The following is a 23,426-nucleotide window of genomic DNA, read 5'->3' as shown; positions in this document are numbered from 1 at the left end:
TCATAGAACCATTAGCCTGATTTCCCACACTGGAAAGATCATTGCACTTATACTGAATTGGCGGCTGGAAAGTAAGATAGATGAGAGGTTAGAAGATCAATTTGGATTCCGTAAAGGAAAAGGCATCAGAGATGCTATTGGATTGATGAGAATTATATCAGAAAGAATTCTTGATGTAAAGGAAGAGTTGTGTTTGTGCTTCATCGACTGGCGGAAAGCTTTCGACCGAGTTAGTTGGACGAAACTTCTGAAAATACTTAAAAAGATCAGATTCAACTGGAGAGATCGACGACTCATTCGAAACTTGTACATAGGATAACGAGTGAAGTTGCGCTTGAATGAAGGAGAAACAATAGTGTAGAAATTGGAAGAGGAGTCAGACAAGAATGTAGTTTGTCGCCCCAATTATTCAACATTTACAGTGAATTTTTAATGGAGGAAGCATTAATGGGAATTGGAGATTTCAGGATTGGAGGGCAGATCATTAACAAGATCAGGTATGCAGATGATACTGTTATAATAGCTAAAACTGAAGGAGGACTACAGGAGATGATCGACAAAATAGTTGACACTGGAAAACTGTATAGAATGGAAATTAACATCGAAAGTCGAAAGTCATGAGAATATCCCGTGGAAACACACCTGTACAAATCAGAGTGGAACAAAGAGAAGTTGAAGAGGTCGATAATTTCAAGTATCTGGGAAGTATTTTGACGAGAGACGCTTACTGCACCAAACAGATCAGGTCAAGAATTGCCATAGCTAAAGAATCATTCAACAAGAAACGAGCACTTAACTAGCAGGTTCAATATTGGATTTAAGAAGTTGGTCAAGTGCTATATATGGAGCGTTGGACTGTATGGTTCAGAGACTTGGACATACGGAAGTTAGAGAAGAAATATTTAGAGCGCTTCGAAATGTGGTGTTGAAGGAAGATGGAGAAGATAAAATGGACAGAGAGAGAGCAACAAACGAAGATGTTTTAGAAAGGATAGGAGAGAAGAGGACACTTCAAACCACCATCCTTCGTAGAAAAGCCAATTGGATTGGACGCATCTTGCGAAGAAATTGTCTTCTTCACACCGCCATAGAAGGAAAGATGGAAGAGAAGCGAGGAATAGGAAGAAGAACAGCTAATCGATGATTTGAAAGATAGGAGAAAATATTGGGAGTTAAAAAGAAGCTGAAGATCGAGAAACGTGAAAGAAACATTTCCAGGCCTAAATCTAAAAACTGCAAAAAAAAATCGTCATTAGTCCTAGGACCTGCCGAAAGGCAGAATAATAATAATAATAATAATAATAATAATAATAATAATTTGTTGTTAATGTACACTCATGTCCAAAATGATTGTCGCATATCTGTAACTGTCTTCTTGTAAGAATATAATTTGATAATGATTTTGCAGGGCACTTTTAATACTGTTACTATGTGTATAATCGGGAAATGTATATGTGTGGTAAATTTCATAGGAAAATAATTACAAATACGAAAATTAGAATGAGTAAAACAAAATGTTGCTAAACGGACGTTTTATTTTCGTTTTATTGTTTTTATTTACTGCTCTTTTGACATGAAATTTGCCACATACATGTCTTTGCTGATTATACACATAGTAACATTATAAGAAATACCGGGCGAACTCGTTATCAAATTATATTCCTACAAAAACATATTTGTAGACATGCGACAATAATTTTGGACATGAGTGTACATACAGGGTGTATCCAAAAGGACTTTACGACTTTGAAAACTCATATTGATCTATTCATTTATCTTACAAACATGGTTTTGGTGTCATTTTGTAGCAAAATACATCAAGTTTTGACTCACGTAGTACACTAGTTCAGAAGCAAGCCAGTGCAAGCGTTAGCGGCAGTTGCAGCAAAGATCACTGCCTTTACTGGTTCCGAGCGTGCTAGCTGCGTGTTTTGGTTTGAAGAATCCAAATCTTCGACAACTGTACAACGTAATTTTCGTACAAAGTATGGCAAAGATCCTCCCAGTAGGCCTACTATTTGTCACTGGCGTATTGAAACTGGGTGTTCAGTAAGATAAATCTTCAGGTCGTCCACGTACGTCTGAAGGCGTTGTAGAGCAAGTGAGACTTGAGATGGAATGATGAAATGTGGCCGCATCACCAACAGAAGCTACATTGAACTTCTTTAGGTATAAGGTGAAAAAAAAAAAAACCTTGATGTATTTTGCTACAAATACATGCTTTCTGAATGACAAATACTGTTGAAGAATTAGGATGAGGGGCAGTCAGGTTGCTCCGACCCTAACATAGAAAGAATGACACTATATTTCCCTGCAGGGGCCGCGGTGGCTCAGTGGTAGAGCGTTCACCTCTGGTGCTTGGGATCCCGGGTTCGATCCCAACCCCCGCCAAGTGAACTTCGTGGTGGACAAACACCGTGTGCGTGGGATTTCTCGGGGTTCTCCCGTTTCCTCCCACATTCTTCATTCTACCATTTCATTCATTACTCATAATCACCGTCTCCTTTAGCCTAACCGGCATAACCGTGGGACGTAAAACTCAAAGATTTCATTTCATTTCATTTATATTTCCCTGCAACACCAACACCAGTACATTTCGCGGTTCTCGAATGCTTGGATGCCTTGAAAAACATATATTCTTACAGGTTCTCCAATCATGAGTCTACAATCGCTATCGTTTCAAAATCAGCAGAAAATCTGTGTCCACCCAAGTCTCTGTTCTTCAAATGTTTGAACAAATGGGAAGTCAGTGAGGACTAAATCTTAGGAATATGGAGGGGTGGAACATAATTCAAACGGCATACGATGTGAACAAATGCATTGTTCTGGTGCAAAAGCACACCACGAGTCAGCATCCTACACCTCTTTTTCATGATTAGGTCACTGTAATAGGTACCAGTGATCATATGACCTCTTTGTAGAAAGTTCTCAAGAAGAACACCCTTGCAGTTCCAGAAAATAGAGGATATCCTCTTAGGTTGACGATTGCACATTGAAGTTTTTGTTAGTAGGGAGTGGAGGATGTTTCCAGTCCATGCTTTTTGTTTTAGTCTCTGTCAAAGTGTTGCACCGAGTTTCATCCGTAGTTATAAAGCGAGCTAGGAAATCGTCTGTGACAGTACGAAACTAGTCAAGGAGTTTGCATCTGATGGCCACTCGAATGCGCTTCTCATCTGCGATGAAGTTTCTAGGGACCCATCTTGCTGATTCCCCTCCCCCCCTCCATCCTTTGGAAGACCTAGATAATTGTGTTTTACACAGTGCGATATGAAAGGCTACACATCTCAGTGACATAGCGCATAATGATTCGACGACCCTGCAGCACAGGATCTTGAACTTTGTTGATGTTTTCAGTTGTCGTGACAAGTTTTTGGTGCTCCATCTGCATGTTCACTTTCACAGACTTCCTACCACTCTTGAACTCGCAGCACCATCTCTTCACTATGCTATTTGATGATCCTCATGACTTCCTACCATACTTGAACTCACGATAGTACCTCTTCACTTGCTATATGATGGAAGAGAGTCCCCTAGTGTGTGTACCAAGTCCTCATGAATTCTGCATACCGCTCACCCCTTCACAAAATATTTGATGATTGCTCTTACCTCAGTCTTATCCATTCTAACACGTTGTTAAGAACTTCGCTCAGTTAAACCGCTGTGAAAATAAAACGGGACATTACTCACACTTGAAATCTACAATACAAGCATATAAAGAGTCACTAAACAATAATAGTATAAAGACTTATTTATAAAATATTTCCTTCTGTATTAGGGTCGGCAATCTGATCGCCCCTCGTAAATCATTTTTTAAATTCAGCATCAGCAATTCAATAGTGATATTTTCGTTCGTAGATTTGGGTACTGCAGGGGAGAATGTTCGTCGTGTGAAGTTATATACATTCCTAAGGAAGCATGCAACAGGGACCGCAGTAACGGAACTTCATGTTGTACACGTGGAACGAGGAATGAGCTGGTCAGAAGCCAAGGAGAAGTGGAGTGAACTTGTTGGTTCCGATGAGGGCTTTTATCTTTCCTTCCAGGTAGGTGCTATAAAATCCCCCGTACGAAAACTGAAAATAGTAGGTTCTGATAATGGGGAAACTATATGACTTTTATAAGAAAATACTTCGGAAAAAAATAAATGATTGTAGTTATCTCTGTTCCTTATATTCCTTGATAAAACATCACCAGTATGCAACAGATATTAAGTCTATTGCATAAAAGTGAAGCATAAGTAAACTATCACAGATACGTAAAAATATTCTTTACAACCCTGAGAAATAACATACGGTATTCGTGGATGACAGTATAAAATCCATCCCACAGCGTTGTTCTTTATTTCATAAAGAAGTTGCTGAACAAATTTAAACAGTACAAATACCGTCTTACCTGAACTTATAACATGTTTCCACGTACTTAGTTAAAGACAATAATTGACTCATTTTAATATAAACTTTAAATGTGGTAAGTGGAACACGTGTCTATAATAATAATAATAATAATAATAGGATGTAATAGTTCATTCTCAAGTTAATAGTGGGTGGCGTTGTGTCCTTGAAGCAAACATATTAGTGCCTTCCTTAGACCAGGACGTGAAATTTCAGATCACCATTGGTGACCAAAAATTTTAATTTGGCCTTTACTTTTTTTGCCTTCGAAAAAAAAAAAAAATGGTGACTAAATCTTCTTATCTGGTTACTGGATTTGGACCTGAAATTTCGTGCCCTGCTGTAGAGCTCCCCAGTTGTCAATTTAATAAATACTATATAGTTTATTTTCCACGATGATCTGAGTTAAAGTAGTACGAATACTTAAAATAAATTCTTAGTGTAAATTTTCAAAATTATACTAACCACAAGCTTTATCCAGCATTTAATTTCGTCTGTTGAATTGAATACACTAGGGATAATTATTGTGACCGAAAAGATTCTTAGGGAAGCCACATAATCCAAATATTCCTCAGTTTGGTGGAAATTACTGATGACAGACTAGATAACTGAAGAGAAGTACAATATCTCCCACAAATCCACAATAGTTATTCTAGAAAGATCAAAATTTTGTCGTATGAGTACCGTGCACTTTTCACACTTGCAGAAAGGGTGATATGTTAGTAGTGGAGTGCTCTCATTCGGAATGAGAAGTTCTTAGTTCGATTCTAGGTCAAACGAGTGTGTGAGTATGCTATGTCATTCCATTAATTCTTTCATCATTTCACTCGTGTAATCGGTCCTTTAGCCTACAGGATATAAGCTTGTAAGTTAAACTGTAAAGCTCATTTGATTACTTCGTAGTTTGTGATAAACATATTTTATTAAAGAGTGCTTTATTTTATTTTTATTTATTTATTTTTTTATTTTATTTATTTATTTTTTGTTTTGTTTGTTTTACTAGGTGAGGAATGAGAAGAAAAATGCCATTTTGGCTATCTGTGACTCAGGCTCCAAAGGAAAGAAGTCCGAATCTGACAAAAAGGATCAACAAATGTTCACTATTTATAGGCCAAATACTGGTCTTCAGGTAAGATATAGGGTTATAGTCGAATTAGGTTATAATAACTATTAAATTTGAGAAACAAAGAATATTGTTGTTTCATTTTGTGTGTGCAATATAGTGTGGTGAAAGTTCAGTGAATTAAAGAAGAAGATCGAGCATGAATCTTCATTGGTGTTTATTTTACGAAATAACTCCATACGTGATGAAATTGGCTTTGAGAACAATTGATCATATTCGTCTTCATGGCTTCATACAGTATTCTGCGCGCATGCAGCAATTTAATAGATTTGTAATCAGTCTAAACGAAATTACTTTCCAGAAATCTTTTGAAAAAATTAACCTAAATACATATTTTTCTTAAGAGTATATTTAAGAGAATAAATACATATTCTCTTAAGTTATCGAGTCTAAATGTTAAAAATTGATCCTATTATTGTTAATAGTTTACAAGAAACGCTGGAAATCGAAGTGGTACTCGCTTTAGACGAGCAATACTGTGAGAGAGTCAGTACTGTTAAAAAAAAAAAAAAAAAAAAAAAAAAAAAAAAAAAAAAAAGTTAGATTGAATCAGAGTTCAGTGTCTTTCAACACTGATATGACGTGAACGTACATTTAACGTACATCATGTGAGATCCAAAGCACATGAGCTCCCATCGGGTGTCGAACCCGGGTCTTTTGCACCAATGACGTGGACGGTAACTGTATAATCAACCTTTTATACAAATTAATCATAAAACTTCTGACTGTAATGTTTTAAAAACATCGAATTAAATTATACACTTTCGTTAGAAAGATAATAATGAGTGTTGAATCAAATTTTTTTTTTTTTTTTTTTTTTTTTTTAAATTTTTGGATCAAAAGTTGAATATTTGTGAAATTATTGTTTAACAACAGGAACTGAGGCATGCTAAATAATCAAACAAAATTTACCAATGACTGGATCTTGTTAAAATTTTCCTGTGCAATTTCCACACACCTACCTATCAAAGAGGACAGGGACATTTATCGAAACTGAAAAAATAAATAAATAAATAAAAAATAAAAAATCAATAAATAAAAATAAATAAAATACAAAAAAAGATGCACTCACAGTTAACAAGTTTTTCTATAATTATGTGTGGAATTGTTTTAATTTACAATATTGCAAATACTTTTTAACCCACTTCGACCTGAAATACTTCTTCTATTATTTGATATTATTTGGTAGCGAATTGCTTTATTTTGCTATTGTCGCATTTCTACAGATTCTTATTTCTGTGGAATACATATTTAGAGTTGGTCGTAGTTCATCTTCTTTTGTAATAATCATTATTACTATTCAGATTCGTATGTAAAGATACTACATGATGTTAATTGCAGTTTCACTATAATATTCCAGGGAATGCACGTTAGAAAATAATAAAAGCTAATAGAAATGTGTGTCAACAAAACGGATATGAATACTAATCACAATATTTATGATTTGCTTTATTTGATTTATAGTTAAGACAAGAGAGCTTCTCTGAATTAAAGAAAAAGTACAAAAAGGTCACACCTGACGAAGCGGAACAGCACTGGACACAGCAGTATGATTCGTCTGAAAACACATGCTCCCACGCTTATTGGTAAGATGAATGAAATTAGATATTATTTACTGTATGATAATTTTTGCGTTATTTGTAACTTAACCATGTTAGACATAAAGAATTTCCAGTAGCGAAATGATTCATCTGTGTGCCTTGGTGTGCATAATAGAGAGTCTCGCCTCCAGTACGGCACACAGAATTTCCGGTGTTTCAGCATTGTATGGCAAGAAGGGAGCTACTTGAAGTAAGAGGTAGTGAACTCTGTGCTAGAAAACCAGCAGCATAGGTAAAAGGGGACCAGCGCTATGCTGGTCATATCCAATCCAATTTAAAGTGGATGACTGATGGGCTTTAGCCTTTCGAAGCTTCCCACTAGAAAGTTAAATTGAGCATTATTATTATTACAGTAAAATTTCCCTTAACGAAGATTTCCGTAATACGAATAGATTTTTAGTCCTGGCGAAAATACGTTTCGATATGGAACAGGTCTTTTCTCTGCCCCGAAGTGTTTCAGTAATTTTTTCGCAGTACTTTCAGGCAGCACTATTGACAAAAAAGCAGGGTTGGCTGGTTTAAACCAAGGTGGTTTAAACCAAAGAACGAAAAATGTTCGTAAAAGTGTAAATGTTCGTAAAATTTTGATAAACACATCTATGTGGGTTATCACGTTTCACTCCCGTACATTATTAGTATTATATTCAGACCTAAATTCCCCATTCGTAACTCAGAGATTATACTACAAAAGCAACTTTTTAAAATTTTTTTTTTATTTATTTTTTTTAAAATTATAAGTTCATGAATGTTTCGTTTGTGATTTTTTTAATAGTATATTATTGTTATGCAATTGCAATCAGAAAAAAATTCTAAATATTGTTTCGTTTTAAAAATGTTTACTATTGACAAAATACATATAAATGCCGTAATTTGTGTGTGTGTGGGGGTCATATAAACCCCACGACAGGCATTTATTGAAATCAGAAGTATCTTTGGTATCTATGTATAAATCGGTCAGAGCCAAAGTGGACTCAAATAATTCGTATCTTTATTCACTTTTCTTATTGATATGCAAATTAGTCGTTGTATTTGTTTAACTTGGACTAATAAAAGTCGTAATGAACTAAGTTGGACTAAATTAGTTCTTCTGTACTCTGCAGTATTTTAAAATTGCCCATATGTCATTCTGTATAATGGTTTCACTCGTGCAACTGTTTTATCTTTTTGTCCTTCTGAAATGACTCTTGACAATTATATTAACAAGTATGTAGTAAAGATCAGTACAATGTGTTTTTTTTAATCATGAGTCCTTCATGAGTGAGTCGGCAGACGTATCGCATTTGTAGCCAATCAGTCCCGGTTTCGAGTTCAAATAGAGGACAATTTCTCTTGGATGTAAGCTTATGTGACCGCTTCCAGCATAACCTGGTTGTTGTATAATAACATCAAGGCAAAACAAACTTATTTCTGTCCATATGTGATATAAATACATGGAGCAAATTATTTAAACCAAAGAAACCTGGTTTAAGCCCCCCCCCCAAAAAAAAGGTTTAAACAAAATAAAAAACCTTTATAAAATAAAAACCATGGTTTTTGCCAACCCTGCAAAAAAGTAAGGAAATATAGTAAATTCCTTCCCCATAAAATGCCTATCACTCAGTGACTTGATGAATTACAATGAATAGTTGCAAGTTGAACGTCAAATTCTTCTTTTCTTTATCCACAATAAGTTGTTAAGTTGTTGTTTTTATTGCGTTACTTTTATTTCTGGTACCATCAGTATGAGAGATAAGAGATTTTTACTGGTGGATGGTATGTACTTGAGAGAAAAGTTCCTTTACACCTGCACTTATTTCATCTCTACATTAATAATACTTTCTGGTAGACTTGCAAGGGGAACGCAACACTGAAGCACTAACTTCTGCTTACATTTCCCTTCGGGTTAATGGACGACCAGAACAAGGGGCATTCAAAACACTTCCAAGGCGTAAAACTTCTTTTCTCACGTGATCGAAATCTAACGACTTAGTGGCTCCTTACCGAGCCGTTCACGAAACTATGCGTGACTTGTGGCATATTTTGGTTGTGCCTCCGTTCATGTACTCACACGCACTTGGCATTAAGTGCTCCTCCAAAGGGAAGTTGCTGCCATTGTTGTTCACCAAACACGGAAAGGCGATTCAATGAACTGGCCACGCACAGACTTTATTGGCCTCCCTCCGCGGACAGTTACGCGGCATTCACGTGAGAAGCACTGTTGTCATATCAGTGATCAGGATGGGAGGTTCAAATCTTAAGTATCATTTTAATATTGTGCTACACATTTAGTTCGGGTGTAAAGGGACGTTCTGGCCACCCCGTATACTTTGCAGCCCCTATAAATACGTCCTTCATCGATTTTTTTTTTTTTTTTTTTTTGTTTGTTTCTTTATAGAGTTGGATATTCCCCTCATCTTCGTAGTAATTCGAATACTAAGAATATTATTTCCATATGAGCCTATATTTACACTTTAAACTATTGTATTTATTGCAGTTACAGCACGTGAACTGCGAGTAATCTAAACTCATGTAACCTCTCTGTAACGAAGAAATAGATATATCCCATCGGTCCGATATTCAGAGGTTTCATTGCATGATTATTACTATTATTATTATTATTGGTGTAATACCAATAACCAATGTCTTTTTTTTCCCCTAGGCGTGGCAATTGTAAGAACGTAACTGCCGGTTTCGATTGTGAAGTTGGTCTGCGAAGAAGAACGTACAATGTGCTATCAGGGTCAGTGCTTAGTGTGTGGACTCGCGTTGAAGGAGTCTTACACGTAACAACAGGGCAAAATTCCAAAATGCAAGTAGTGAGACTTAGAACCGAAGATGGCACTAAGATTGTAGGTGAGTAAACTATTTTATATCATCATGAAAGTTGTCATTTTTAAAAACTAAAAGTATTGAATGTAGAATCTGAATTATAACTGTATGCTTACCTTGTCACTCGTAGTCGTCGTCTTTTAAATTTATGATGGTATTTCAACTCGCGCGGGAGTAATTTTCGCAACCTTTTCTTACCTCTTGCAGGCTGGAACTGCTATATTCTCATCTTAACTGCTTTAGTATCGCTCTGTGAAGAGAGTGGGCCCAAAGCATCCCGGACCAAACTAGTTTCACTGTACACTTGGTACACTTCAATTCTGATATTTGTACAGTTAGCTACAAATATATTAAATGTCAGTTACTGTCGTGTGCATTGGCGTAACTAGAATATTTAACTTGGGGAGGCCATCAATCAAAAATCAAAATCTATATTTCTTATGTAAATAAAGTCAAAATTTAGAAGTGCCCCTGATCTACCACCCTCTTAATACACAAATTGAGGTAGGAAAATGTCAGAATTTGCATCGAATAGCTTGCTATGTTTGTACCACAGAGTCATCTGTCGTGGAGTCCCGGAGGCATCGAAAAAAATAAAAAATTGCACGATATGTAATTTGACACATTATTTGAAACGATCGTGGGGAAATTCAAACAACTGTTGAAATATATACATAGTCTGTGATGTAGGATACAGTTTACGAAGTCCCCATAATTGAATTCTGAATCCTTTCATAGTCAGGTAAAACTTACAGTTAAATGGTCGCCATTTCGTAAAGGTGCTCCTATACGAAAAACTTGTTCCTATAAGAGTTGTTTGTTTTCCTATAATATGTCAAATTACATACCTTACAATTCCAGAATTCCGAGTAGCCCTATGATATGCCATGTGGGGAAAGAGAGTTTTCAATTCCATGCTCTTTCTGACTTCGTCCTTTTTATCTCCAGCCAGTAGTGATTTATAACCACTGGACGTTTTATTTGACTGCAGGAATTCATAGTTAAATGGTGTTTATTTCGTAAACGGTGCTCCCACGAACATTTTTTTCCTACGAAAGTGATTTGTTTTTCAGTGATATAGAATATTACATACTTTGCTGTTTAACATTTTAGAGAGGGTCCTGTGATAGGGGAGGTGGCTGTGGGACAAGTAGAATATTCCATTCTATGCGCCCTTTGACATTTTCCTATTTCAGTTTTTGATTATTATCTTATAAGGTACTATATGTTCTTTCTGAAACACCCGGTACATATAAAGGATGTTCCATTTGTGCATAGTTTGATAAATTTACATTAAGTAGAAACTAGAAATGGGTGAAAAAGTGATTGTAAAATTTTAAACATCAGGCATTTCAATGAAATTGTAAGATCTGTCCAGCAGAAGTGATTAATAATAGTGAGCGAAAGATTTAGACAATAAGAAAAGAAGTAAATCATTTTATTTTCGAGGGATTAAAGACAGGCTGATGAATAAGTAATATATGCAACGTTTTGCAGCAAATATTAGACAACTCTTGTAATATTAATGAATTACTAACTTGCTTGGGGTAGTGTTATTTTTACATCGTTATCATCAACCACCAAGAAATATGGTTACAGCTTCAAATTCTCAGGGTGGCCAGTTCTCCTGGTGGGGGGACTTCCCTTTCCCCGCGAATTCCACCGATGGACGTATGAGTAAGAGCAAACACGAAAACCAGCGAAAGTGATTTAGTTAACAAATGAAGGACATGAAATAACTTTGGCGGCAAAAATCATTAGAGAAATAGCTTGTTATTTTTTCGAATTGCTGGTGAAATTATGATAATCGGAATGAAGTCGAACAAGTGTTCTGCGAAACTAATTTGGACCGGTAATAGGAGAATATAGGAGTTCCAGCCTGCAAAAGGTAAGAAATGTTTGCGAACATAAGTCCCGTGTGTTCTTGAATTAAAAAGAGGACCAAGGGTGCAAAAATAAGCATATTGTTATATATTAAGATGTACCCTAGAGCATCTATCAGCATTTATAATCTGAATTGTAGTTAAAATGAGTATACGTATCATAAAATTATTTTATTTCCTGTTTTTCATGAATTGATATTTTTTCACATGTTTTGCACATTTTGTCGAAAAATGGTGCAATATACGCGTTAGCTTTTCCGTAACAATAATATACAGGGTGGCCCAAAAGTAGGTATACACCCCTGCATTGATCAAATATAACATTCTAGCTTATGGGTTTATTTGCCACGGCTGTTCTGAGTTTAAGATATAAGTAAAAATGCTTTAAAAACAAATAATAAACTAAGTCTATCTGATGGATAACAATAAGAAATTATATAAAAAGCAATGAGTTTATCAGTACCGGGCTGTATACGTACGTTTGGGCCACCCTGTATGCTGGAGAAAAATTTTGGCTTATGGCTTGAATTTATGCTACTTTCGTCAGAATTTCGAACATCTATAGAGATAGTATAAAGGGTAGGTAGGCTAAAACTCATTCCAGATTTAATTATGTTCCTTAATTAAGGGAGTGGTCGTAAAATATCTAACATGTTGAGAATAATGATTAGTAAGTTCCATACAAATCAAACACTTCTAAACTTGCTTCTGGGAATGTGCATTAAGCAATAATATGACGTTTTATTTTCTTTTGAGTTCCTGCTTAAGAATACATAAGTTAAAGGACATTTCATTTTTCATGTAAGTTATTCTTTCTTAAGTATTTTGACAAAAATTAAAAAAAAAAATCGGTTTCAGACTCGTTCCAATTATCCTTATTGATGGAATTTTAATGAATATTTTTTTCTTTCTTTATTCAATTCTAATGTAAAGAATTTCATTAACATGTACATTTGACTGCAGGAACTATCATACCAAACAGTTGTGTGAAGCCTATCGTGGAGGCATTGTCGTCTGATTCGGAGAAGACGAGCGAGGAGACTTTCTGAGGTCTCAGCGTGGACCAATCAGAATTTAGAACCAGGTTAGTATATAAAAATGTTAGAATAAGGTAAGTATGTAGAGCAGTTGTGGCTAAACCGTTGTAATGCCAGTTTTTATGTCCAAAATCGTGAATATACCATGGGAACTTTATGTTCTAAATAAAAAGCATGGATAGCTTTTTTACTTTGTATTTTAAAAAAATAGCCTTTTTAATGATTTCTTTATTCAGGTACTATATCTGCTTTCTTGCAATGGATTCCAGTAGGTATGAAAGTGTGTTTGTAACAAACAGTACTTACGAGTGCTAGTTTGAACACAGGGCTGTCTGTCGTAATTGTTTTTCAAACCAGTAGCATTATTTATAATGCAATCCACTTGAAGAGCACTCTCATCAATAAAGTCCAAAGGTTTTTACTTTTGCTCGTCCAATTATACATTTTTTTTTAAAAAATTAAAGGTCGTACTTTTTTAAAATTTTGTTTATTGATATCCAGTTACGTAACCCAGCGTATCACTAGGTTGTTTCCATTGCCTAAACAGCTTATCAGTGCCTGAAAGTTATACATCTTATCATATATTGTTTGTCAAAGTTCAAATGTACAGATGAGAAAGCAAAGAAACAGGCATAAGCAATAAGTCTCACTTGTTTATTTTGGCATAAAATTAAAATAGGCTTACATTACGTTCTTAGTCAAGCACATTTTTCTACGAGTTTGACATATTTTATGTGGAGAGCTAACGTATGTTCTATTTCAAAGTGATAGAAATTAAACTACCCTTTTGAGTGTGTAAGCATATGTCGGTAGCGGAAGTTTATTTATTTACATAACCTCTCTCTTCCGGTATAGTTAGACAATGTGTTATGAGGTACACGAATTTTTAAAGACTACGTACGAGGGACAAGCAGAAAATTTTTAGTCTTTGAACAGTGTATTTACATAAAACCTTTTACAGTTTCTCAAAACAGTCCACAAGCATCAATACACTTTTGCATTCTTAACACTAGAACGGCGGCTGGGTCATTTTTGACCCATTTCGAAATTTACGTTTTAACAACTTTTCTATTTTCTTACGAATCGGGTCGAATTTTTGTGACTTTTACTCGTTCTCTTGAAGAAATATTTGTACTAAGTATCACTCTTATCCACACTTTGCCTTTCGAAATAACAAACAATTATACTAGAACGGCGGCGTGGGTCAATTTTGACCCAACCCTTTTGTTAGTGATATTTTGTTGCATTGTAGCAACACTGCTGGCTAGCGTCTTTATCTACTCTTTCTCATAATACTCTCCCAATCCACCTCGTGTTCAAGACCAGCTTCTCAGCAATTTTGTCAGTTTAGTTGGAGTTAGTAATACTTTAGAAAGTCTGTTGATTAGGAGAATCTCATTATTTTCGGACTGATGTGCTATTTCAAACACTCATTATGAGCAAGAAACTGATGACACTGGACGAAATACTTGCAAATTTCAATGACATAAGTGAGGCCGACTCTGACGCTGAATGCCGTGATATTTCTTCAGATGAAGAGTACCTGCCGAATAACAACGAATATGTTCGGATGAAATATTGAAAGAGGAAGAGATAAGCACAGAAAACCATACTTCTGGAAATAAGCGTCGTAAAATAGGTGACTATTATTATTATTATTATTATTATTATTTAACACAAAAATTGCAAACAATTTGCATGCTATTGTGAAAATATATAGCTAGTGTTTTTTCTTTTTTCTGGTATCACTATGTAGAAATGTTTCATGAGAAAACGTTTATAGCACAAATAAATAATAATAAATATACCACAGCCATATTCGATCCACTATTGGATGAGGCCTCTCCCCGGAGGGAGGACTTGGTCTACTGCTCCCACGCTGACCAGACGGGTTGGGACAAGGTTCTTATATACCAGACGGGTTGGGAGAAGAAAGCCGAAGTTCTCACTGTGATCGCCACTATATGACCGCCCCGCTGGTCTGGTGGTGAACGTGGCTGAGTACGGATTGAGGGATCCCGAGTTCAATTTCTGGTGCTGCCAAGAATTCTTAGACTAATAGCCTGTGGCGTAACACGAAATTTCGAAGCTACCAAAACCAAAAAGTTTAGAGGTCTAAATGGGAGACAACTTACTTTCTTGTATTTTTCGATAAATTATATTTCAACCAAAGAAGTAGAATCTCTAACGGAGTTGTTCGAAAGAACAGGTAGTTTACCATTCTTTTCATGTCAGAGCTTTCATGATTAGAACCTAGCATATCCTATTTATAAAACAATCACTAAATGCTGACTTTTTCTGGTTTGAACTACTGCAAGTTTACGACTGTGTATGCTACTTTAGGTTATGTGTTTCCACAAATGCTAAATAGGGAGAGGAAAGTTATAGAAATGTATAGATGTGTATTACAACCATATTAGTAATTTTTTTTTTTTTTTTTTTTTTTTTTTTTTTTTTTTTTTTTTTTTGTAATACGTCACGTTGTAGAGGAGTGACTGAACTTTGTTCTGTGTAAGACTGCAAGTTTAGATGTGTGCAGATTAGGTTAGTTTAGTTCAGTTAGGTCATGCGCTTGAACAAACTATCTAAGAATAATAACTATGTAGGAATTAGAATGATATATAACATTACTATATAATAAACTGAGATTGTATATAATACATTCAATAATATCATTCTAATAATATTATATTCATAGAAAATAGCATGTTTCTTAAATTTGTATTATTGGCAAAAAACACATTGATCAATAAATATTAAGCTAGAGTTCAAAGAAGTTTTTTGTTTTATTGAATGAAAGTCACGTTTTATTATGCAGTAAATGTTAGTGGTTTAGAATACAAATATTTAATAAAATTGGAATGGGTCATTTTTGACCCACTCCCGCCGTTCTAGGGAGTATCAAAATCACCGCCGTTCTAGTGTTAAATACCACGAATCTTTTTTTTTAATTAATTCCTTTTTTGGAATATCAGAAATTTCATTATTATACGCTGCAGTAGTCTCCACCTTTTTTGAAAGCTGCGTCCTTGAAACTTTTTCTTGTTCTGGTAAGAAGGCAATCACATGGAGTTAAATCTGAAGAATAAACCGGGTGCAATAGAATACGGACTCCACTTTGCTGTAGAAATTCCAGAGTTTTCGCTGCTGTTTAGATGTGCATTGTCGTAATGAAGAAGAAAGTGAAACAGTACAGACTTTCGGTGGGCAGATGTCCAAGCTTCAAAGACGCTCGGAAGGCAATAAGTAAGGTACTCTGCTGTCACTGTATTTAACTATATAATTGCTACATGGCCAGGCTTAAGAGAGAGAGAGAAAGAAATGCCACCATAATTTTACCCACGCTCCGTGCTCGTCTAGCTTTCGAAGTTGGAGTTTCATTTTGAAATCACCAGTCTCTCAACTGCTGTTTTGTTTCGGGGTCATAGTTGTAAATCCGTGTTTCGTCACCTGTGACGATATTTTAAAGATCTATACTTCGATTTTACGAAAATTTTTTAAGCATGTAGCGGCACCATTCCACGCGGTCATCTTTTTGCTTCCAGCAACTGCAACGCTTGGAAAGGCCGAGATAATATTTTATTATGGACTGGGCTTCAGCTAATCCGATCTTCAAAGTTGAGTGAATTTCCTCATGAGATATGGCGATCCTCTTCCAAAGTATTTCTTACTGCTACAATATTTTCATCTGTAACTGCGGTGCTAGGGTGTCCATAGCGAGGCTCATCTGTCAGGCTTTGTCGGCCACGTTTAAATTCTGCAAACCAGTTAAAAATGGTTGCGCGTGAAGGGTCAGTCCACGAAATAATTTTCTAAACCATCATGGCACTGCACAAAAATCACGTCGCCCGAGCTCCTTTGCTGCTGATTGACAGGCTCAAACTAACCTAAACTTCTGTCCCTCTAATTTTCAGACACACAAACCTGCAGCCGTGCAGTTATACCTTTCATAATTAAAGGGCATACGCTTTTAAACACGACACGTTTCCGTGCGACAAAGCTGTTTGAATTTCAGTATGTAAATAGTTTCGCATGCCCCACCAGATGTGCCTATATTATCCAACTTTACTGTTAATTATTTTATTATTATTATTTATTTATTTTTGGTAAATTCATGTTCTAAAGTAGAATTTGCAGAAATTACACTATGTCATCAAAAGTATCTGGACACCCCCAGAAACCGTTTTTCATATTAGGTGTATTGTGCTGCCATGTACTGCCAGGTACTCATTATCAGCGACCTCAGTAGTCATTAGACATCGTAAGAAAGCAGAGTGGGGCGCTCTGCAGAACTCACGGACTTCGAACGTGGTCAGGTGATTGGATGTCACTTGTGTCAGAAGTCTGCACGCGAGATTTCCGCACTGCTAAACATACCTAGATACACTGCGCCTGATGTGATAGTGAAGTGGAAAAGTGTAGGGACACGTACAGCACAAAAGCGTACAGGCCGACCTCGTCTGTTGACTGTTAAAGACCGCCGACAGTTGAAGAGGGTCGTAAAGTGTAATAGGCAGACATCTATTCAGATCATCACACAGGAACTCCAAACTGTATCAGGATCCACTCCAAGTACTATGACAGTTAGGCGTGAGGTGCAAAAACTTGGATTTCATGGTCGAGCGGCTGCTCATAAGCCACACATTACGCAGGTAAATGCCAAACGACGCCTCGCTTGGTGTAAGGAGCGTAAACATGGGACGATTGAACAGTGGAAAAACGTGGTGTGGAGTGACGAATCACGGTACACAATGTGGCGATCCGATGGCAGGATGTGGGTATGGCGAATGTCCGGTGAACGTCATCTGACAGCGTGTGTAGTACCAACAGTAAAATTCAGAGGTGGTGGTGTTATGGTGTGCTTTTCTTGGAGGAGCTTGCATCCCTTGTTGTTTTGCGTGGCACTCTCACAGCGCAGGCCTACATTAATGTTTTAAGCATCTTCTTGCTTCCCACTGTTGAAGAGCAATTCGGAGATGGCGATTGCATCTTTCAACACGATCGAGCACCTGTTCATACTACACGGCCTGTGGCGGAGTGGTTACATGACCATAACATCCCTGTAATAGACTGGCCTGCACAGAGTCCTGACTTGAATCCTATAGAACACCTTTGGGATGTTTTGGAACGCCGACTTCGTGCCAGGCCTCACCGACCTACATCGATACCTCTCTACAGTTCAGCACTTCGTGAAGAATGGGCTGCCATTCCCCAAGAAACCTTCCAGCACCTGATTAAAAATATGCCTGCGAGAGTGAAAGCTGTCATCAAGACTAAGGGTGGGTCAACACCATATTGAATTCCAGCAGTATCGATGGAGGGTGCCACGAACTTGTAAGTCATTTTCAGCCAGGTGTCCGGATACTTTTGATCACATAGTGTATGTAGCATTCGCTCTTAACCTCAAGATTCATATTGATGGTATTTCAATATTCAAAAACATTTAGGTAAACCAATACAGCATTTTTAAATAAACACTTGTATGTTTTCTCAGCGTCTTTTAAACTCTGCTAACCATCTTTTGGTCGCCATTTGAAAAAAAAAAAAAAAAAAAGTTTCCAGCGAGGAAATGCGATATTGTAGTAAAAGGATATAATTCAACATTTGACAGGTACATTTTGCTAATTCTAATTTAGAATGTGATACCATGCATTCTTTAACGTTTTGTAATCGGTACATTTTCATGAAATGGCTAATTTTTTGAATTTTCAGGTTGCATGGACCAAGTGTGCTGTGTAAGAGTGATACGAAGAATACCTACTCTTTGAACAGAAAATTTAGTTGAGAGCTACTTGTCCTGAAGAAATCGTGCAAATGAAATTAACAATCATTGAACCAGTCAAGAGGCAAAAGAATGGATTATGGATTCCGTGTTAGTGAGAAAACAACTGTTCTATGGAATGGAAGTGTTTTTAAGTGTACATGAAGTGAAAGGGATTTTGTCGAAGAGCCAAAGTACTTGAAATAAACAATTAGGAGACTAAAAATGCAACAGTTGTTGTGTGAGTTTAAACAGTATTGGGATTTCCGTGTATCTGTGTAGTGTTTATTTGGTCTTAAGACGTAAAGAAATAATGATAATATATGAAAAACTTGAGACTTGCAGTCGTTAAAAAGATGGTGCTGTCGGAGAACAATTGTGCGAAGAAAGAAAAAAATTAATATTGTATAAAAAATATAACCGTCTTAGTACTTTTTTTTTATACGTATATATATATTCATCTACACTGAGAAAGATTTTTGTTTTGTATTGAATTCAGTTTTGTTTTTTGTTGCAGGTATCACAGTAACAATTGATGTGTTTTTACCGCTTCGCTATGTAAGAACTTGGTGGAAATAATAGTATTTTTTTTTTCTGAAAGTTTATGAGAAGTAAACGGAAGTCGGATCCGAAATCGTTGGGAAACTTTGCACAGTAGAAAAAAAATGTACGGAATGGCATTATTTAAAAGTAAACTGCTGGACAGTGAGCAGTAATGCGTACACCTAATGTATTGTCTCTGTATGTGAGTGTGTACTGAAAAATGATGAGAATGCTTTGACAGGACATTTTTGTCATTCAAGTAGTGGCACTAGAATAGAGAAATTGTAGTGTTTCACAACAAATATCTTTTTAAAAAAAACAGACTCCCGCTCCCTTACATATATTTAGTCCCAACCCATCCGGTCAAATATAGATCGCGGATTAACAAGAAATTTAAAATAAGCAGGTCACTTCAGTTGTTTTCCCTGTTTCAACATTAGTTACTACGTTAACATCACATTTTTTAATGCATTTTGGTAACAAAAGTTGAAGAAAAAAAATTAATAAATCCTCATCTCAATATTTCCTGCTTTGCTATTCATTTTGTGGAGCGACCAATTTAATCAGCATGTTAAGTAAATCTGTGTTTATTATAGTACCAGAAGAATTTTAACAAGAATATATTATTAAAAAAACAAAATATTTGGTGTAGTAATTACGTTTGCTTTCGTATAATCATTTGTAAAACAAAAGTACAAGTTATATTTAAAGAAAAGAGAATTTAAGTGTTTCTTGAGGAAGGTCTTGCATTTTACAAAGCTTAACTATTCAGTATTTGAGGCAGTTTAGTGTTTAACAGTAGTGAATGACTGTGGTGAAGGCTAGTGATGAGTATCTACTGTTGTCTCTTTTTTTTTCCTTCCTTTCCCTCGCATTTCATCAATGAACGTGTCTTACACAGGTGGAGAGAGAGAAAATACAAATTGGAAGTATGTATGTAGTTTATCACAGTAGCAGAGAATGTCAGTCTTTTGAATAGCACGACAGAGTGCTCCCAACTCCCCCCCGGATACATTTTTTCTTCTAATCATGTGTAGAGTGTGTCTCAAGCATTTCAATCAGGTTTTAGCTGATTAACGAAACAAAATTCTCGATATATTTGTATATGTTTGACGTATATACACACGTCATAATTTTTTTCGTGCTATAACAAACGTGATTTTTTAAAGAAGAAAAAAAATAGTTTTGTTTGTTCTTTCTATTCTTTCGTTTTGTTGCAATTCATTATGAAAAAAAAATGTAGAAAACAAAATAACATTTATGTTCTCAGTGCGATTTTATTGTGCGTCCCGTTTTTGTTTTGACAATTTGAGTGGACACATTTCTATTTCTAAAAGAACTGTCAATTCAAGGAGCACTGAAGAGCACATATTTGTGAAGACGACGACGAAAAAAAATTTTTTTCCAGTCTATAGGTCCTTAATATGTCACACAAACACACGTGTACAGTCTTTATTCCAGTTTGTGTTATTTATAATATAAAAGTGCTGTCCATAAAAAACAAAAATTGTTTTTATTTATATTCTTCCATTGTATTTGTCCCTTAATGGAGTTCGTTGTCACTGTGGTTCCCTCATTACGGGAGAAAACAAAAGTATTGGTGTAGATAACGAGTTATACAGGGTGGTTCAGAAAAGATATACTCAATTTCATACGTCTATATTTTGTAAGCTATACAATGTACGTAAATGATTTGCACAATATACGAAAGGGTATATCCCAGGTTTTCAAGTACCGCCTGTAGAGGGCTTGCGTAGTGCGCACAACCGTGTACCAACGTCTGTTGGGAACAAAATTACTCTGTGCTTTATCGGTTTTTTAAATTAGTGAAAATTTAAAACGTTTCAATTCAGCAGAGACAGCTTCACGCTATTGGCACTGGGGTTGCGACGTTCTCTGAATAGGGGACACGGTGGATCAGTGGTAGAGTGCTTACCTCTGGTGCCTGGGGTTCCTGTTTCGATTCCCGACCAAGTAAGTGTGGTGGACAACATCGTGTCCGTGGGTTATCACGGGATATTCCCGTTTCCTTTCTACATTATCATTCCATCATTTTTTTTCCATTATCATTCGCTTGCCTTAATAATCATCATCTTTAGCCTAACAGGCATAACCGTGGGACGATTAAACTGAAAGATTTCATTAACGTTTTCTGAATAGAAATCTACTTCAACGATGAATAGGCGCATCAGGAATGAATACCTGGCGCCTCTCAAGTCCGTAATCTTCTGAATCTTCATTCACTTTAGAAAGAGGGCAATTTAAAGTAAAATACGCTATCCAATGAATCATCTTTAAAAAAAAATAAATAATAATAATAATAATAAAAAATTTAAAAAAAATAAATTTTTCTCTAATACCACATAGTAGCCATTTGTTCTCAACTTACTCTGCTACACGACTGTGTGCTGAGTGAACGTTCTAGAGATGGCATTCATTGGAAACTTAGCGACCTTCTCTTCCAAATGTAGTGTAGGTCATTTACATATGAAGTATAACCTAAAAAATATAGACGTGTGAAATTGAGTCTTTTTTAATCGCCTTGTACTTTCAGAAGGTTTCACTAGTTTTTATTTATTTATTTATTTTTTTCATTAAGGCTATGTGAGACTAACCACATATGCTGCTTCCAACAAATAATTATCTTCAGAGATAAATTCGCGGATTGACGTCTTATTTCTTGTCTATACGTAACTAGATATCTTGTGTAAAGTATAAAGCTAGAAAACATTGGAAATGGTGCTATCGCATACCAAAACCTCAGTGGCAACTAACTTCATGAAATAATATAAAATATTACTATTACATGAATTAAATGAGAATGCTAGTTGATACTCATGAATTTTCGAATTTATTAGTTTTCTTTGGAAAAGTTGCTCATAGCGAACATGGTAACATATATAAATATGAATGTGTGTGTGCATTGGTCCGGTATACAAATCTAGATCGTTAAATTGACATACTTAAATTTCATCGAATAGACGGTAGCTATATAGAACTTTTTAGTTCGTATCCTGAGGGGGCTTCAAAGGGGAAGAATTTGTTTAAAATTTATGCAAAAAATTGAATTTCTCACGAAATTTTCTTGTTAGGAAGGTGAAATTTATTTCTAAAAGCAAGTTGACATACATATTTGACTTGCAATCTGGAATTGTAGGGTAAGAGATCCCTAGGGGGCGGGAAGGGTATGACATGTCAAAATAATCAAAAATGACATTACTGTTACTGAGATGACTAGCAACACACTCGACGCCGCTCAAGCCGTTTTAGTGGCTCAGTAGTCGAGCGTTCACCTTTGGTGCGTGGGGTCCCTGGTTCGATCCCAACTCGTGTCAAGTGGGCTTTGTGGTGGACAAACACCGTGTTCGTGGGTCTTCTCGGGTTCTCCAATTTCTTCCTCTTTCTTAATTGCACCTTTGCATTCATTTCTTATCATCACCGTCTCCTTTAGCCTAGCCGGCGTAACTCTGTAGTACGTAAAACAAAGATTTCATTTCAAATCGTGGTCTCAGGTTCACTGAACTCCAATTGTTCTCATTTCAAGAAAACTACACCTCGAAACTTATGTTCGAAACTGATGCTTTAAGTGCTTGCAGGGAAACCACACAAAATCGTTAGCTGCCTCACTACATTTTAATGAAAGAACGTTGCCATTATGCTGGGAGCGAGTATGAAAATCAGAGAAAAGGAACTTACATAAAGGAAATTGCAGGGCTCATAGCGAGTCACTTTTTTTCAAGTTGGTCACTGAAAGTTACTTTTTTGGGAGGTAAAGTGACTTTTTCGTGTGATTTATGTTTTGCATGGGCAGTTTTCTAAGAAAAATATAAAAATAAATTGAAAAAGGCAGAAACTTGTTACTCATTACTCTTCTAAAAGCCTCAGTACTTGCTGCCACATGTGAAATAGTCAGCTTTATTCTCACTTCAGGTTTTATTCTTTCTAACGCACAGTGGATGCTTAAGCTCTCAAGGTGGGGTTGAGAACCCTTCTGTGTCTATTCTTTCTTCTATCATAATAGCCTTTTGTAATAGTTAACGCTTCACTCAACGTTGTGTGTTTGTGTGGTTCATCATGTTCGTCTTGTGTTATGCATCTTGTATGGTCTTCGTAAGAGTAGGTGATGAATTTGAATATTTCACGGCTTGGAGAACTCTCAATGCTAAGTTAAATATAATGCCTAGGATAAAGAAATTCGGAAATAGGCCAAAACTGGTTCCACTTACTCAGAAGCTTCTTACATCTGCTAAGTCTGCTTACCGTGACTACAAAGCATGCT

At 36.0% G+C, this 23,426-nt stretch overlaps 1 protein-coding gene across 1 annotated transcript in view; it reads left to right on the top strand.

Annotated features, from left to right (window-relative positions):
- sno (Protein strawberry notch) overlaps nt 1–20,654 on the top strand; it is an 88,769-nt gene extending 68,115 nt beyond the window's left edge. Inside the window, exons 23-28 of the mRNA XM_081768179.1 lie at nt 3,856–4,043; nt 5,395–5,520; nt 6,979–7,100; nt 9,754–9,947; nt 12,770–12,890; nt 18,556–20,654. Of these exons, the coding sequence (XP_081624305.1) occupies nt 3,856–4,043; nt 5,395–5,520; nt 6,979–7,100; nt 9,754–9,947; nt 12,770–12,855 (716 nt within the window). The 3' untranslated portion in view covers nt 12,856–12,890; nt 18,556–20,654. The remainder of the gene's footprint in view (nt 1–3,855; nt 4,044–5,394; nt 5,521–6,978; nt 7,101–9,753; nt 9,948–12,769; nt 12,891–18,555) is intronic.
- Nucleotides 20,655–23,426: the final 2,772 nt, after the last annotated feature.

This window comes from Thermobia domestica, chromosome 8 (assembly GCF_964235325.1).
Source record: "Thermobia domestica chromosome 8, izTheDome1.hap1.1, whole genome shotgun sequence".
Classification (NCBI taxonomy): Eukaryota; Metazoa; Arthropoda; class Insecta; order Zygentoma; family Lepismatidae; genus Thermobia; species Thermobia domestica.
This window is presented reverse-complemented; position numbering and strand designations above follow the sequence as displayed.